The 17,220-nt window shown below is 42.1% G+C and overlaps 1 protein-coding gene and 1 long non-coding RNA gene across 2 annotated transcripts; both read right to left on the minus strand.

Annotated features, from left to right (window-relative positions):
• Window positions 1-9,059: 9,059 nt before the first annotated feature.
• Window positions 9,060-10,294, minus strand: LOC129720922 (uncharacterized). Its single transcript, XR_008727313.1, has 2 exons — window positions 9,619-10,294; window positions 9,060-9,561 (listed from the first exon to the last, which is right to left on the minus strand). It is a non-coding gene; the product is annotated as an uncharacterized LOC129720922 (long non-coding RNA).
• Window positions 10,295-11,089: 795 nt separating this feature from the next.
• LOC129720918 (partner of Y14 and mago) lies at window positions 11,090-13,229 on the minus strand. Its single transcript, XM_055672826.1, has 3 exons — window positions 12,885-13,229; window positions 12,400-12,827; window positions 11,090-12,340 (listed from the first exon to the last, which is right to left on the minus strand). Exons 1-3 carry the CDS (start codon window positions 12,910-12,912, stop codon window positions 12,065-12,067), a joined length of 732 nt encoding a protein of 243 aa, XP_055528801.1. The 5' UTR covers window positions 12,913-13,229; the 3' UTR covers window positions 11,090-12,064.
• Between the last annotated feature and the right edge of the window lie 3,991 nt (window positions 13,230-17,220).

Genomic DNA, 17,220 nt, shown 5'->3' on the forward strand with positions numbered 1-17,220 from the left:
CTGTCTTCTCTGGAACCTCTTCCTCTCATGTACTTGGTCTTCGATGCGTTTATGGCCAGTCCAATTCGTCCGGCTTCAGCCTTCAGTCTGATGTACGTCTCCCTCAACTTTTCAAGGGTTCGTGCTACAATATCAATGTCATCGGCGAAGCCAAAGAGCTGAACAGACCTTCTAAAAATCGTGCCACTCGTGTCGATACCAGCCCTACGTATCACACCTTCCAAAGCGATGTTGAATAGCAAGCACGATAATCCATCACCTTGCCGTAACCCTCTTCGAGATTCGAAGGGACTCGAGAGTGTCCCCGAAACTCGAACTACGCTCGTCGAACCATCGTCGACCTGACCAACTGTGTCAGTTTATCCGGAAAGCCGTAATCGTGCATAATCTGCCATAGCTGGTCTCGAACGATTGTGTCGTATGCCGATTTAAAATCGATGAACAAGTGATGTGTGGGCACGTTATACTCACGGCACTTCTGTAAGACCTGCCGTACCGCGAATATTTGGTCCGTGGTGGCGCGGGCACCCATAAATCCCGCTTGGTACTGCCCCACGAACTCCCTTGCAAACGGTGATAGTCGACGGCACAGAATTTGAGAGAGTACCTTGTGGGCGGCGTTCAGCAACGTGATTGCGCGGTAGTTGCAGCAATCCAACTTGTCGCCTTTTTTGTAGATGGGGCACACTGTACCCTCCATCCACTCCTCCGGTACTACCTCCTCCTCCCAAATCTTGGCAATAACCCAGTGTAGCGCCTTAGCCAGTGATTCACCACCGTGTTTTAACAGCTCGCTGGGGAGTTGGTCAGCTCCAGCGGCTTTATTGTTTTTCAGTCGGCCGATCTCCTCTCTAACCTCCTGGAGGTCAGGGGCTGGGATTCCGTCGTCATCTGCGCGTACACCGAGATCTACTACCACTCCGTCGTCGTCCTCTGCTACATCGCCATTAAGGTGCTCATCGTAGCACTGCTTCCACCTGTCAATCACCTCACACTTGTTCGTGAGAAGGTTGCCGCCCAGGTCCCTGCACATGTCGGCTTGTGGCACATAGCCTTTGCGGGCCCAGTTCAGCTTCTCGTAGAACTTTCGTGTGTCATTCGCACGGTACAGTTCCTCCATCGCCTCGCGATCTCGATCTTCCTCCTGGCGCTTCTTCTTCCGTAATTACGACATTTGGCCACCGAACCTCCTGAATCCTGGACGTTCCAAGAATTTATCCAATTTCCGATCGCTTATCGTTTTCTGTTTCCGTCTTCGTAGCCTAGGTCTCTGCCGATTGTTCCGTTCCAGATGTCTAATTTCGTTATTCGTAGTAAGGAGAAGTTTTGGTATGCTACCTTACCAGGGTCGCGATACCTACATCCTGCCGATGGGCTGCCATCTTAGATGTAGCTGGCGGGATACAGCATTTCATGATTCAGCCGCCCGCTCCGGGTCAGACGCTGTTGTTGCTGGACGACCACATTAAGGTCTCAAGTTACACGTGTCCAGCCATTTCTAAAGTTAAATGCAATAAATCCATGGTAAATCAAAAATAGGGTGATGAACGGCTTAACAGTGGCGCCTTTTTTAATCAGTCGAAGAAAACGGGCCTCAAACTCCTGAATTTTGATCAATATCGACCATTTCAATGACTAGAACGAAAACTCTGATCAACTAGCTGTCTTACGAATTCATAAAATACCGTTCAACACAAAAAATCTTCAAATAAACACCAAACGAGAAAAATCAACCAAAACTACAGCTATTCAGGTGCTAAAGAAAATCGCCTTTTGGATTTCAAATTAAGAGAACATATTTTAAGCAGCTTTAGCAGCCGTTTGTGTATTGAGACGAAATACTTGAATTTTAGAATTTAGAATTTTAGAATATAACACTTAAGTCCTGTAAATATTCACCTTGATTAGTGCTCAGTTGGGGTGTGTCTAAGGTAAGATCGCCAAAATGTAGGCCACGCGTCGCACGTCCATGCGTCGATCCCTTAGATAGCCGAAATAAATTATATAAGGAAACCCGAGTGAGATTACTTTACATGCAGGTTCAAAACGAACCTTTCTAGGAAAGTTGAAGGAAAGAGAAGGCAAAACTACGTGCGTAGGTCAAAACGAACCGAAAGAATTATTTAGCGAATTCCGAGTGATCCCGAAGGATTTTCGATTATGTACTGACGTACTTCCGGCAAGTAGTCAGGTCTCCTGAGGTTTATCTCCTGAGGTTTATCTGAGGGCTAAAACTGTACGATCACTTCGTTCCAAACCGCCAAACATAGTGGAAGTGAATAGTTTCGCGTTAGGTCACTGCTTCAAGGTAAAAGCAGAGAGTGCTAGGGAAGTAGTTCATGAGTTTAAGTTTTTGTATTTCTAGGAGTTAGATAGAACGTAGGAATCGGAGAAACCGCACGAGAGCACGTTCTCATCACGCTTGCCGCGCCGTTTGCGCGCCAGCCGTCATCACCGCTACCTCGCCGAGTCAGCACAGCCAGAATTCTCCGGATTGGCCCGAGAAACGATTCTGCTGGCCCGAATCAACCCTTTTCGGCCGGCACCTGCAGTTTAGTTGGCGGCAAATGCCGCAATTCCACTTGCGATACATCTGTAACTAGGGAATACAGCCAGCATCCCGGTTCAACAGCAGCCACAGCAACTGATCTCATGAGAGATTCGGTGAGTCCGTTCCATTCTCTTTATTTGAAGTGCCGACCCTAGGAGCCGCCACGTGGCGTATGTAGAGCCGATTGACGGCCATTTTGTAATTCCCGCTTGTGACGGGTAGAAGATAAACCGATAGAAATTTTCGAGCTCGAGTGACCCGATTGGTCACATGTAACCGCGATTACGGACGCCCCGTAACGCAATTGCGATCGCTCCCGGGAGATCAAGTTGATCCACCCTTGGCTCTCGGGAATAGAAAAGTCATGTAGTAAGATGGTCGTTATGCCTGCACCCACAGGGGGAGAGAGAGAGAGGAAGAGTAAAGTAAGAGTAGATAGTTAGAATCGCACACGATACCGACCGAGTAGAGAAAACGAAAACCTGAATGTGTAAATATAGGATTAGTTAAACCGATTGAAATTGTTCCTAATAAACCTAGCCCTTAAGATTATACAGGATTTTGAGCTTATGAAATGCTTCCCTAGTCACCTTAGTTCGTTCGCTCCGTGTTAGTTCGCAGCATGCGAAAGTCTCAGGCATGCATATGTTCGGTTCCTCTCAAGTTGGCGCTGTCTGGTGGCGGGTTTTGTAAGTTTCCCGTGATGCTAAAAGCTTGAGTGATTCTGTGAAAGTGAGTGAAAAGCTTGAGTGAGCTTTGGGTTCGTTAAGTTTTTTTCCGAGTTTTGCACCTGTTTTGGCGGAAACTAGCTAGCGAGCTGAACCGATCTGAATTCTTTCTCCGAAGGGATTCAACTTGGACTTGCATAGAAAAGCAGTCTCATCCGGGCAACATTTATCTTGGCGGTAGTCCCCGTAAGGAGTGGCGCTTAAACTACTCGCTTAAGCATGATCGGTTCACGACGACTACAAAGTTGTCTAATTAACATAAAAATTATTCACCAAACCACATGTTAATTATCACTATTTAACCCTTTACCGGGCTAAGGCTAAAAAAATGAGATTAAATTTTATTGTTTATTTCTGATCACTGATCATAGCTCGTAATTATCAAGCAGAAATAAACGTTGGTGGCAATATAGTTGCCACTGTCTCATGAAGGGTTAATGGTTAGGCCGATAAAAATTTCATTTTTATTTTACGTCACCCCCCCCCCCCCCTCTTCAAAAATGTTAAAAACTGAAAGGGAAAGAAGAAAAAAAGTTCAAGCCGTTTTGTTAATATTATTGACTTTTCGACAGTGTATATGTTTAATTTAGCAACAAACAAGTCCAGTGACAGTGAAAGTGTCATCAAAAGGCAAACCAAATGATTAATAATGATAATATGACATTTTTAACACACTTTTGCATACAAGTTACAAACGTCGTAACTTGCACACAAATTTTTATGAAAGCTATTCCTTTTTTTGCTTCTCAGTGTCATTTATTTTTTGCCCTCCCCTTAGCTAACATTGATAATCGTGGACATAAAAACTATTCAAAATTTGTAACAGTTTTATTAGGCATCTTTCTTAAACATAATTTTTTATTAGGGATGTTAATTTTCGGGGATCAAAACACCAAAGGTTTAAGCGTTTTATAAGCACCCCTAAATCATGTCTGATTAGGCTGAAATTTTGCACAGATTATTTTGGGCAAAAAAAAAAAACAAAATGTACATGGTCGGGACTTGAATTTGATGATGACATTTTTCCATACATCCCATTGCCCCCTATTGGTCGCTTGATGCTTGCTTTTCCTAGGACGACCAACAAAATTATATACACTAAGGTCGCAGGTTTTTACGCGGCTTTTTTACGCGGATTCCGGAATTTACGTGTTTTTTTACGCGGTTTTTTCACGCGAATTCCGGAATTTACGCGGTATTTTTTTTTTTGTGCGGATTTCGGATAGCAGAATTAACACTGGTTATTACGCAGATTCTGTAATTACGCGGATTCCGGAAATTACGCGGTATTTTTTTACACGGCACGTATCCCCCGCGTAAAACTCCGGTAATGCACTCTTTGGACTATATAAGAGCCTTCTTCTGCTTCTGCTCAAACCCATCAGTTTACTAGTAGGTCGCCACTAGGACAGCCCTACCCACCAAAGAGATTTAAATTTGATTGTGACTGCGGTGAATGCACATGCTTTTTCGTTTGATTTGAACGGCAGAAATGATCGGTCGAACGAAGAAAAAAAATTTTCTTTTTCTCTCGCGTGACGATTTTTTTTTCTGTTGATAGCGACCGCAGTTTCGGAGAAGCCGATTTTAAAACTCTCGTTCTCGACTACTTCTATGCGTATTGAAAGGAGGGAACTGGAGCATTATTGGTAGCATGTGGCGATTGTGTATTTCTTTATCTTGCTTTTGACTGCTTCCTGAGCTTAGACAAATTTCACCTGGGGCAACAATGACCCATTTTGAATTTTTGAGACTTTAGTAATTTTTGATGTTTTTGATGTGTGTCCACATAATAGCATTTTGTTACGTATCTTTAAAAAAAAACGATCCTCAATCGGACAAAAAACTCAAAACAGTGGTTCAATGAAAACGGTTTTGGTATGGTATAAAAAAAAAAATATTGCACAAAGCAAAATGATATCAATTATATACAGCATTAATCGATCAGCATTAATATCATCCTTGTTCCAGCAAAAATCATATAAGCTTGTATTTGGCCCTCTTTGGCTATTTTCCAGGAACATTATTTCCAGAGAGTTATTTTATTAGTGTTGGATAGAAGTTATTGTAATTCATCACTTTCGAATACAACAATGAAAGTAATGTAACGAACAACCTTATGTAGTTCTACGTCAACCTTGAGGTCGCGGTTTTGCATAAATACAACCTTCTTCTGTTATTTTTTTAATTGCCCTAGACCGTTCATGTGCTTTCGCTTTCTGGAGCCATGTGGCTTCGGGTATAGTTTTAATGTCCTCGCAGAACTTGACCCTACAAACACTTTACCTTGCGTAGCTCGAGAACGAGAACTGCATACAGCCAAACCGAATCAAGCGCCAAAAACATTATTTCGTGTAATCGGCATTCAATCCTGTATGTTATATGGGCTTCAAATGGTGAGTTGACAACCTGGAAGTAGCGACCGACTTAGCTCCGGTCCTCACATGTTCCTATCTCACGTCATCACGAGTCGCATGATCACAATAGACTGCCAGCTGAAACATGGACACAGCTGGTTGGCGTAGCTCCTGGGCAATGTTGTCAATCATTGGCGCGCTAACCATATTCCGGCGGTAGAGGAAATGCTTCGCCAACCTGAGCGTCTGTTCGCCAAGATGGTGCGGCTCAAAACAGCGTCTGTTCTCCATGTTAGGGGCTGGTGATCGACGTCATGGTGTCAACGTGGGACTCTAAACAGTGCAGACAGGATGGACCTCCGGCGAACCAGAGTTTGGTGCAGGCCTTACAAGCCAGCCGTAAAAATCATCAGTACAGGAAGCAAACAACGTAAATTCGGACCGGAACAATCGGCATAGACCCAGGCAACGAAAATGGACTAAGGATTGGAAACTCGGATCATGGAACTGCAAGTCCCTTAATTTTTTGGGAAGTACCCGCATTCTTTCCGACTTATTGAGGGTCCGCAAGTTCGACATGGTAGCGCTGCAGGAGGTATGCTGGAAGGGAGTATCGGTACATAAGTACAAAGATGGTTATATCATCTACCAGAGCTGCGGCAACACACACGAGCTGGACACAGCTTTTATTGTGATGGGTGAAATGCAGAGGCGCGTGATTGGGTGGTGGCCAATCGACAACAGAATGTGCAAGTTGATGATTAGAGGCCGTTTCTTCAACGTGAGCATAATTAACGTGCACAGCCCTCACCAAATAAGTAACGACGACAATAAGGACGCCTTTTACGCGCAGCTGGAGCGTGCATACGATAGCTGCCCAAAACATGACATCAAAATCGTTATCGAAGATCTGAACGCTGAGGTAGGCCAGGAGGAGGAATTTAGACTGGTTATTGGGGAGTTCAGCGCTCATCGACTAACGAAGGAAAACGGCCTTCGACTAATTGACTTCGCTACCTCCAAGAACATGGCCATGCGTTGTACCTAATTTCAGCATACCCTCCCATATCGGTATACCTGCAGATCACCACAACAGACCAAATCACAAATCGATCGCGTTTTGATTGATGGAAGGTCGATTCTGACCATTGTCTTCTGACGGTCAAAATGCGCCAAAGACTTTCGATCGTCATCAACATCCGTAACCGTCGCCCGCCACGGTATGACCTAGAACGACTTAATTTCGCCGAAGTCGTTACTGATTACGTGCAAAGCTATGAGGCAGCACTGTCGGATAAGGGTGAAATCATCGAAGCCCCACTAGAAGACTGCTGGAGTAATGCAAAAGCAGCCATTAACAGCGCAGCGGAAGGTGCCATACAGTTCGTCGAAAGGAATCGACGTAACGGCTGGTTCGACGAGAAGTGTCAGACGATTCTAGACGAGAAGAATGCAGCGCGGGCATTGAAGACAGCAGACCCAAGGGACAAAAAGCGCCGTCTGGAAGAGATGGAGTGAGGAAATGGAGTAGCTGTATCGTTCGTAAGAAACACGTAAGTTCTACAAGAAACTGAATACATCCCGCGCCGGCTTTGTACCGCGAGTCGAAATGTGTCAGGATAAGTATGGAGGAATCTTGACGGATGAACGTGAGCTGATCGACAGGTGGAAGCAGCACTACAATGAACACCTGAATGGCGCAGAAGCAGAGGACCAAGACGACAGGAGGAACGGCTTCGTTAGCACAGCGGATGAGGGAGACACTCCGACCCCTACGGTAGGTGAAGTTAAGGATGTCATCAAGCAGCTCAAGAACAACAAATCAGCTGGAAAAGATGGCATCGCAGCGGAGCTCATCAAACTGAGTCTGCACCAGCTGATAGTTAGGATCTGGGATACAGAACAGCTACCGGAGGAGTGGGAAGAGGGAGTAATATGCCCAATTTACAAGAAGGGCGACAAGTTGGAATGTGAGAACTGTCGAGCGATCACGATTCTCAACGCAGCCTACAAAGTGCTCTCCCAGATCGTCTCTCGCCGCGAGAAGGGAGGTTTGTTGGAAGTTATCAAGCCGGTTTTGTGGGTGGGCGATCGACAACGGACCAAATCTTTACGCTAGGGCAGATCCTCCAAAAGTGTCGCAAATACCAAGTCCCCACGCACCACCTATTCATCGATTTCAAGGCCGCTAACGATACTATCGACCGTGTAGAGCTATGAAAAATCATGGATGAAAATGGTTTTCCTGCGAAACTAACAAGACTGATCAAGGCCACGATGGATGGTGTACAGTGCTGTGTGAAGATTTCGGGTGCGTTATCAAGCCCGTTTGAAACACGCAAGGGACTTCGACAAGGCAACGGTCTTTCCTGCCTCCTGTTCGACATTGCGCTTGAAGGTGTGATGAAACGTGCGGCCTTCAACATGCGGGGCACGATCTTCAATAAATCCAGCCAGTTCATAATCATCGCTGACGACGTGGACCTTGTCGGAAGGACGTTCCAGGCTGTTGCTGAACAGTACACCAAACTGAAACGTGAAGCAGAAAAGATTGGATTGAAAGTGAATACGTCGAAGACTAAGTATCTGCTAGCAGGAGGAACCGAGCGCGATAGGGCTCGCATAGGCAGTAGCGTTATAATTGACGGAGACGAGTTCGAGGTGGGTGACGAATTTGTCTACCTCGGATCTTTGGTAACGTCAGACAACAACTGTAGCAGAGAAATCCGCAGACGTATTGTAGCTGGAAGTCGTGCCTACTACGGACTCCACAAGACGTTGAGGTCTGGTAAACTTCGCCCGCGTACCAAGTGCACCATGTACAAGACGCTTGTAAGACCAGTAGTCTTCTACGGGCACGAGACATGGACAATGCTAGAGGAGGACTTGCAAGCACTGGTCGTTTTCGAACGACGTGTGCTTAGGACTATCATCGGCGGAGTATGTGCGAATGGCGTATGGAGGCGAAGGATGAACCACGATCTGGCGCAATTCTACGGCGAACCCAGTATCCAGAAAATCGCGAAAGCTGGAAGGGTACAATGGGCGGGACATGTTGTAAGAATGCCGGACAACAATCCCGCAAGTTCAAGTTTGAAATTTGTCAAACGTGAAAAGCGTGGAAAAGACTGAACTGAAGTTTAACCTGTGCTAACTATTGCCAATAGAATCAAGATCATCGATGAATGTTATAAAAAAGTGACATAAATAGCGGAGAAATTTCGTTCATTTATTATTTTTGTAATAAAATTGATCAGTAGCTAAGTAAACTCAGGAAATAACCAACAATAGTCTTTTCGATGTCAACTCGTGAAGATTTTACTGTTTTCAACTTCCATCGTTATTGAAATTGTTTTGAAATCCATTGCAAAATTTATTTATTGGAACTTATGGTATCGTTAGCTTGAAATGAAAATAAAACAGTTTAGTTTCTGAAATCTTTATTTTTATTCATAAATCTCCATCATACTAAACTAGACCAAATAGAAAAATGAAGATTTTTCAGTTTAGTACTATTTTTGCTTGGCTTACTTAGCATCTTACCGAACTTTTAATAACTCAAATAACTAAATAATCAAACCTGAAATATATCGGTTGTATTCACAGTTGAAAAACGTATTCGAAATATCAAGCAAGATCCGATTTATGAGAATTTACTAAAACGATTGCCTGATCGTCACCTGCCATTAGCTAATGCCGGACTCCACCAGGACTCTTCCGAATCGGTAAAGTCACTGAGGTTCTGCTGCTCAGTCATCATGCGAACTCTAATCAATTGCAGGATCAATCTGAGAATCACGGCGATGAGTATTATGGTTAGAATAAAGCACAGCAGTATCACGAAATCCAAATCCCTAATGTTTGACTCGATAGCTCGCCTCACGATGACATCTTCGTTCATGGTTTAGGCGTGTAGCAAAATTGACTGTAAACAAGCATAATTAACATTAGTTTAAGCGGTGATATCAATGACGACACTCACGTGATATCTCACAATTTAATACTGCGTACGTGCAGTAGAATGTAGTAGCACTAAGGCCTGTATTGTTTAAGCAAAAAACAAGCCGACTTAGTAGCTGTGTCCCAAAATGAATGTGTTGAAACAGAATCGAAACGATCAAACCAGATTTTTTTGTATTGTTCCGACAAAATACTGTCGCGTAGCATCAATTATTATTTATAGATTAAATTAACGCCTTTATCGCAAAACACGGAGGTTATCGTTCATCTGCTCTAAAGACATGACTTTATTTTTCCTACAACGAGAAAACTGTCTTGTTACAAACGCGCATAGCCAGCACGACTAACGCAAACGATGGGATTCGATTGGGCTTTCCTCGTCGTACATCACAACTTAAGAGGCCACTCGTGTCCACCTAATCTGTACTGTCTGATTTGGTCGTTGGAATTGATAGTCGCGCGTTCAAAGCCGTGGGGGTGTAAGTGTAAATACAGCAGAAAAATGAATAGACTGTTTTTTTTAGTTACACTCTAGAATTTATATCTCAAACATTGATTGTTTTAATGCAACGGAAATACTTTCACAACAGATTTTGATTTTTTTTTGTGGGTGGTAAGAACATGTTTACTTAGATTAATAACCTCTTTTGCCTTCATAAAACTCATTTACCCCAGTGTCGTCGATCTGGCGCTGACGATTGATTTCGTATCTAATGTGTATGATTGATTATAGACAAAGGATGCTTGTTTCGCCGTCATGTGTTATCACGATAGGTAACAAAAAATGACAGGGGCTGGGTTAACCAGTAGAAATTGTTCTTTACCCAGCAGTTCTTTACCCTTTTTGTTGATTACGTTCGTTCGAAAAGATTGATCCAAACGGACTGGAAAATGCTCATTCCATTTTCGAATGAACTAAACAAAATTGCAGTTGAATCAATTTGATTTGAATCAATTTGAACGTAAATGGAAACGATAATTTTCGATGCTTTTTTTTAACAATGTACATAATAACCTTACCTGCAGAGTCGTCATTAGTGTTTTGAGGCACGTTTATCAGATAGTTGTAAAACACTCTGATAACACATAAGTTTAAATTAATTCTGGTTCCAAATTTTTGGTTTTTGTTTAGATTGAAATCGTTTCGTTCAATTGCACTGATGTACCGAAAATAGCTAAAATTAATGGAAAGGGACAGGACAACCAAGATGATTCAAATCACTTTGGTTTGCAGGCACAATTGTATACACTTATGCACGCAAATAAAAAATATATGAAGGTCTCTGATAAGGTAAGCCTTTAATTATAAAGCTGACAAGGCACCATCAGAATAGAATTTCCGACAATTTGGTCTGTTGTTAAATTGCTCAAATTATGCAATTCAATGCTAACGAATAATTTGGATCGAATAATGACTTGAAGTGAACGATAAGCTCACAATTATACTCGCAGTAAACCCTTTTAGCAACTTACTACTTAATAAAACAGTTCAATAATATCGAATATATCGACTTTTTTTTTATTTTGACTGCCATCATTCACTTATGTTTATAATTATGTATGCTTTATTGTTGCTGTCAACAACTGTTAAACATTAATCGGTTTATTTGCCATTTACCGCTATTTACTCTAGTGGTGTAGGTTTTTGTTTTCAATCTATTTACTACATCATCACACGATCATTTTAGTTCAACGTGCTTTTCGCTTGTATAGAGTTCATAAATTCAGTTTGTTGGTAGCCCAACGATTTTTACTGCAACTACGGAACGGTTGCACTGCACTTAATGGAAACGATTGGAAGTTTATCTGGATACGACGGTGACTTGAGAAAAAAAAACTTGGTTAAATATGTTCTAAAATGAACAAAATATAAACTTGGATGGGTAACGAAACTGATTTCGATTCTGATGCTGTTCTATGGCGAGACTACTGTGCTAAACTCTATTTGTGGTGTTCCAAGCACACCCTGTTTAAAAGCCGTCGCTGCGCTTAATGGGTAGTGTTCCGAACTATATTCTATACTTGTATATGCTCGCTAAACTTTGCTGCTTAGATCATTCTTACATAAATTTACCAATAAAATTCCATTTACAATTGTTTAAAACATTCATCAGCTTTTTGTTGTAGTGAAAAAAAAAAGAATTTTTAAAGACCAAATATTAACTGAGAGAATGTTTAAACTATTTAACAAAAAAATTTCAACTGCTGAGATACAAGTTCAGTTCTACTAGAAGGAAAAGAAACGGCTGGTAAAATTATCTCACACTTCAGGATAAAATTGCGTGTCCCTAATAGTTTCCCTAACTGGGTTTATGTTTGTATGCAGCATATCTCCTTGCACGCGGCAAATGTCACTCCTTTTTCTTCGCGTTGAAAGCGACGGAAACTGGAGTGGCAGTTGTGGTGCTGGAGCTTATAGCAGCGGCGGTGGCAGCGTTGGCTGTCGCAGCAGATGCTGCGGCTTGTCATCATTTTGGCATGCTTCGTTCTAGCTCTTCAATCTCTTTCAAGATTTCCGGTTTCCGCTTGGCCTTTTCAATTTGATCTTTATCCGGATGCGGACATTCGTTCGATCGTAACCGTTCCTCAATTACTTCGATTTCGCGAATTTTCTTTCGCAGCTTGCGCAATTTTTTGCTGAGATCAGAAGATTGGCCGTCACTGAGGCCTGTCATTTGCAGATCACCCATGGCTTTTGTTACATCGTTCAGGTGCTGTTGCTTAGATCTTCCGTGCTTTTGATCCTACAAACAAAGAGGTACTCAACCATTTATCAACATTTACATATGTAGGAGAATAATACCTGCACTTGCTGCGGACGAGCACGGCATGGTTCCTCCTTCTGTTTTTGTTCCAGAAGGACATCAGGTAGCTCGACAGTTTTCTTTTTCGGTTTAGAATTAACCGCTCGTGACCTTTGATGTTGCTGCTGCTGATACATTTTGTTATCATCGTGCTGTAGAACCAACAAACCTGGGATGGAATTTTGAGCGGCGCGTCGAGAAGCGTCGGCTTCTCGTTGCTGCTTGATTCGCTCGGCTTTTTCACGTTTTTCCTTTGCTTTGTGAGCCATCTCCGGTGGTAAACCTGGTGGTAGAGTAGGTTTCTGAGCGAAAAGCTTCCCTTTGCTTTCGTACAAAGGAACTTCTTCCTGTGGAACATACCCATCACGTATGCGTCTTGGCTTACGCCAAGTGCCGTCTGGCCGTTGCGTAGCCGGAATAAACTTTCCTGCATGAAATACAATATGTTCAAGCAAACTTAAGATACACTTAGCACTAAAGTAACCTTGGCTATCGGTTGCGTAGGTGGTCATTTTCTCAAAATAAAAACCTTATCCGGGTACTTTAGCACATACAATTGACAGCAACCAGATATCGGTGAAAACCCCGCACACAGAGATCTCACTTCATAGATTCAAAGCGCGAACACTTTTCCGATTGTGATGGAGAAATAGTTTGATTACTATAATCACCCTACCTCCCGGTCGATCAAGGACCTGCCGAGGAAAGCAATTTGCCTAAGTAAATGCAACTTTTCCTGTTGGCAAATTTTTCCTTTTCCTGGTCCGAAAATCCGCGGCCGATCAAACGCCAGCAGCAGGAAAAACGGGAAAACATAAAAAGAGTAACCGAAAGATGACAAACGTCACTATCTGACAGTTGACGGGTTGCCAGGTCGGTTTTCCGTGTTTTCCGTTTCTTCTGCTGGATATGTAATGGGAATTATGCGCTTATATTATTCCAAAATTACAATACCGAACAATCTGTTTTAATTTGATTTTATGAATTTTACGTCCTCAGCACTAGTAGGAACATAACATCATAACAAAAACAACAAGATATTAGGGGTCTTCACATCGAGCTCGTATACGAATACCCAGCCGTAAACTGTGTATCTTCCATTACTCGTCAATGGAGGTGAGTATGGGTATTCATGTCGTGCTCGTAAACAAATACCTAGCCGTAAAAATACTCACCTCCATTGACGAGTAATGGAAGATACACAGTTTACGGCTGGGTATTCGTATACGAGCTCGATGTGAAGACCCCTAGTATTTTTACGGCTGGGTATTTGTTTACGAGCTCGACATGAATACCCATATTATTTCTGGCGAGCGTTCTCCCATTGAAAGACCGCTTTTGGGATTTGACTACTTCTCATCAAATGTGAGGTTTAGAACTCCTTGGTAATTGAAAATTTCGTTAGGCTAGTTGAACTTCATTCTCAACCCCGTTTCATGATTGTGTATTTTAATCACATGTCCCAGAGCATAAATCGTTCCTCATACATCTCCAAATCTAGAATCCCAGATCCTTTACGCGTGTAGCAGATCCCTGAAATGTTTTTCAATAAATATAAAAACATCCACTGCGACAATGCGTCTTATACTGACGGATCAATTCTCGATGGGCCCACGGTATTTTCAATAATAATTTAAACGTCTCCTATGTCACTATGATGTCACAAAATATCAAAAAATTAGTCGCAGTGACGAAAATACCCAACACGAAAAAAAACATCTATAAGCTCGATAATCCTGCTTCTGTTTACGTCGCAGAATTGATTGCAAATCAGTATTCCCTAGGTATTATTGAAAAAATCCCCACAGACCATTATTTCATCTTCACGGCCTCAGTTCTATAAAGGCTCCCCGATCGATGAAAAATGCAAAGCACTCTCCGTAATTCCTGGGGAAAATATAGGAGCGATTCAGTGCTTCATCGAAAAATCTTCTCAGATTACCTTAGCGTGGATCCCTTCTCATTGTTCCATTCCGGGCAATGAGAAAGCGGACACTTCGACTGAGGTGGGCGCAACAAACGGTAATATTCACGATAGACCAATAGCCTACAATGAGTTTTTAAAACTTTCATGTCAGAGCACACTTGTCAACTGGCAGACCTCGTGGGATAAGGGTGGGAAGGTTGCTACACAGCATCATCCCCAAGGTATCCACCAAACGTTGGTTTCGGGGGTTGGATGTGGGACGAGACTTCATTCGCGTGATGTCTCGGATTATGTCCAACTACTACGGGTTAGGCACTCAGCAACTGCGAATTGGGTTCACGGACAATAATCATTGCGGTAGTGGATTGGGGTATCATGACCAGCGAAGGAAAAAAATCACCTCTAGCGATTAATGTATACATATGAAGCAAGTCTAAGATGCGTTGATATCGTCGTCAGTATGCGAAAAACAAAGTATCGGTGCTGGTGCACTCTCTTTGCTTTCCTCTTCACGATATATTATTAGTGTACCCCATAACAAGTGGTTCTTAATGTGCACAACTCGGTATATAAAGTTATTCGTCTCTGTTACACAGAGCGATCAGATCTTGTTATATTCTTATTCATTCGACTAATGAATATGATTTTTTGTCAGATAAAGAAAGAAAATGACAGTGTATGCTCTCCTACTCTCGCTCAACTCAACCGCTGCCGAAGTAGTCACTTCCCCCACACTTTTTTTCTAACCGCACCACACCACTGCTGCTGCTCAGGCGTCATGATATTCTCCTGTTGCTATCCTTTCTTCCCCTAACGACCGGCATATGGAGAGACAACCGCAACGAGTGAATCGCTTCTAAGAACTGATGTAGTCTAGTCATGTGTTTGTTTTCTTCCAGAAACCTATGCACCATATCATCATTTCATTATGGGTTGAGAGGATTCAAATTTAGTCGCGGTCTGTACACTTCGTGAAGTGCACATGTGATGAATAAACGACGATTGCATCATATTCGTTTCGTTTCCATCACTGATCATGACATTGAACACGTAGTTTGGGTGTGTGCTGATTCCCTCAGGACCCGGAAATACAACCCTACAACGCGTAAAAAAACCGCGTAAATTCCGGAACGCGCGTGAACGAAAACCCGTGTAAATTCTGCAATCCGAGAGAAGAGAAACCGAAATCCGTGCAAAATTAATTCCGCGTAAAAAAACCGCGTGAATTTCGGAATCCACGTAAAAAACCGCGTAAATTCTGCAATCCGAATAAAGAGAAACCGCAATTCGCGCAAAAAAACCAAAAACCGCGTAAATTCCGTAATCCGCGTAAAAAACTGCGTAAATTCCAGAATCCGCGTGAAAAAACGCGTAAATTCCGGAATTCGCGTAAAAAAATTATATATTTAGGTTATATAGATCACAGCACGATGACGTTACAAAACAAGAAGAAGGGGATTTGACAGTTGTCGCGGGTTTGTTTACATAGTAAAATTTTCGGCTCGAATAAAAATGCGGAATGTCTTGTTAAAAATTGCGTTTCCATGAATAAATTAAAAGATCACAGTAACGAATTCGCATAGGCGGAGAGCTTTCCCATCTTTTTCGTACTCGTATCATTCATTTTCACCATCACTCCTATCACAAGCGAAGTGAAAATCTCATACAAAATGCAAAAAATTCACTTCGCTTGGAGCTGTAAACAAATTTGATCCAGTGAAATCGAAGGTTGTGGATCTTATCTTTTTCACTTGGGTTCACTTTTTCACGCATGCAAACGTTAGTGAAAAAAGCAGCAGCAAGCGAAATCTTGCGTGCGTTTATGTTCTGTCAGTTGCAGCCAATTTTCACTTCGCTCTGAGTGTGAGCTCGTGAATTTCGGTTCACTTAAACTATAAACTGCAGGCTGGTGAAATACTGTGTGTTCTACAAACGGGTTTTCACGACAGACTTCGCTAGCGAAAATTTACGCCGTTTTCACTTGTCATATTTTTCACTTCACTTGGAACTGTAAACTATGCTTAAAAAGTGAATAGAACAGATTGTAAACAAACCCGTGGGAAGTGTCAGAAAAGTGAGGTTATTTTTCGTGTGCAATGATCTATTGATTTGAACCTATGACAAGACGCGACAGCTGGCTTCTTATTTTTCTGTTCGTAACGGCCGTCATCCCCGTCGAAATTTTTTTGAACGTTCCATACCGTTGATGCCAGAATGATTATTTTTTAAAACTTCTGCAGGTCAATGAAAATAAAACAAATTAAAATTGCAATATATAGGCGAATAATACTTAATTTTTATTTATTATTTTATGTTCAATAAAGCATACTTCTATCAAATTTTTTCTTCCTAGGTTTTTCTTGGTACCCAACTTTTTTCTTCCTAAGTTTCTTGGACTTCAACCGAAATAGTAAAAAACGATTAATCAATGCATTTTTAAAGTTATAACAGTGAAATACATTACTCGGTAATATCATGTACCTTGCATACTTTCGCATTATTATTTATGAACAATTATAATAGCTAAAGCCTGTAGTACACTCTTTGTCTAATGGTCAAATATTTGACCTTTTGACAAAATGGTCAAATTTATTTGACATCATGGTTGTTGTTTGCCCGTGTTTGCCCCATGTTAAAATTGGAGAGTGACAAACAATTATATTTGACCAAATTTTTATCTGTCAAAAAGTGACAAATATTTGACGCACGGTCAAAGAGTGTAATACAGGCTTGAAAATTATGACTCTCCAGCATCACTGCTTTACAGTGAAAAGCAATCTCGTTGTATTTTCTACGTGACGATTGCGTTATCGGATTCAGCCAATCAGCAGCCGGTTCAAACTGGTTGCATGTAACGGTGACCAGCTGTCACGTCTTGTCTTAAGCCTGTAGT

Source organism: Wyeomyia smithii, chromosome 2, assembly GCF_029784165.1.
Source record: "Wyeomyia smithii strain HCP4-BCI-WySm-NY-G18 chromosome 2, ASM2978416v1, whole genome shotgun sequence".
In the NCBI taxonomy this organism is placed as follows: Eukaryota; Metazoa; Arthropoda; class Insecta; order Diptera; family Culicidae; genus Wyeomyia; species Wyeomyia smithii.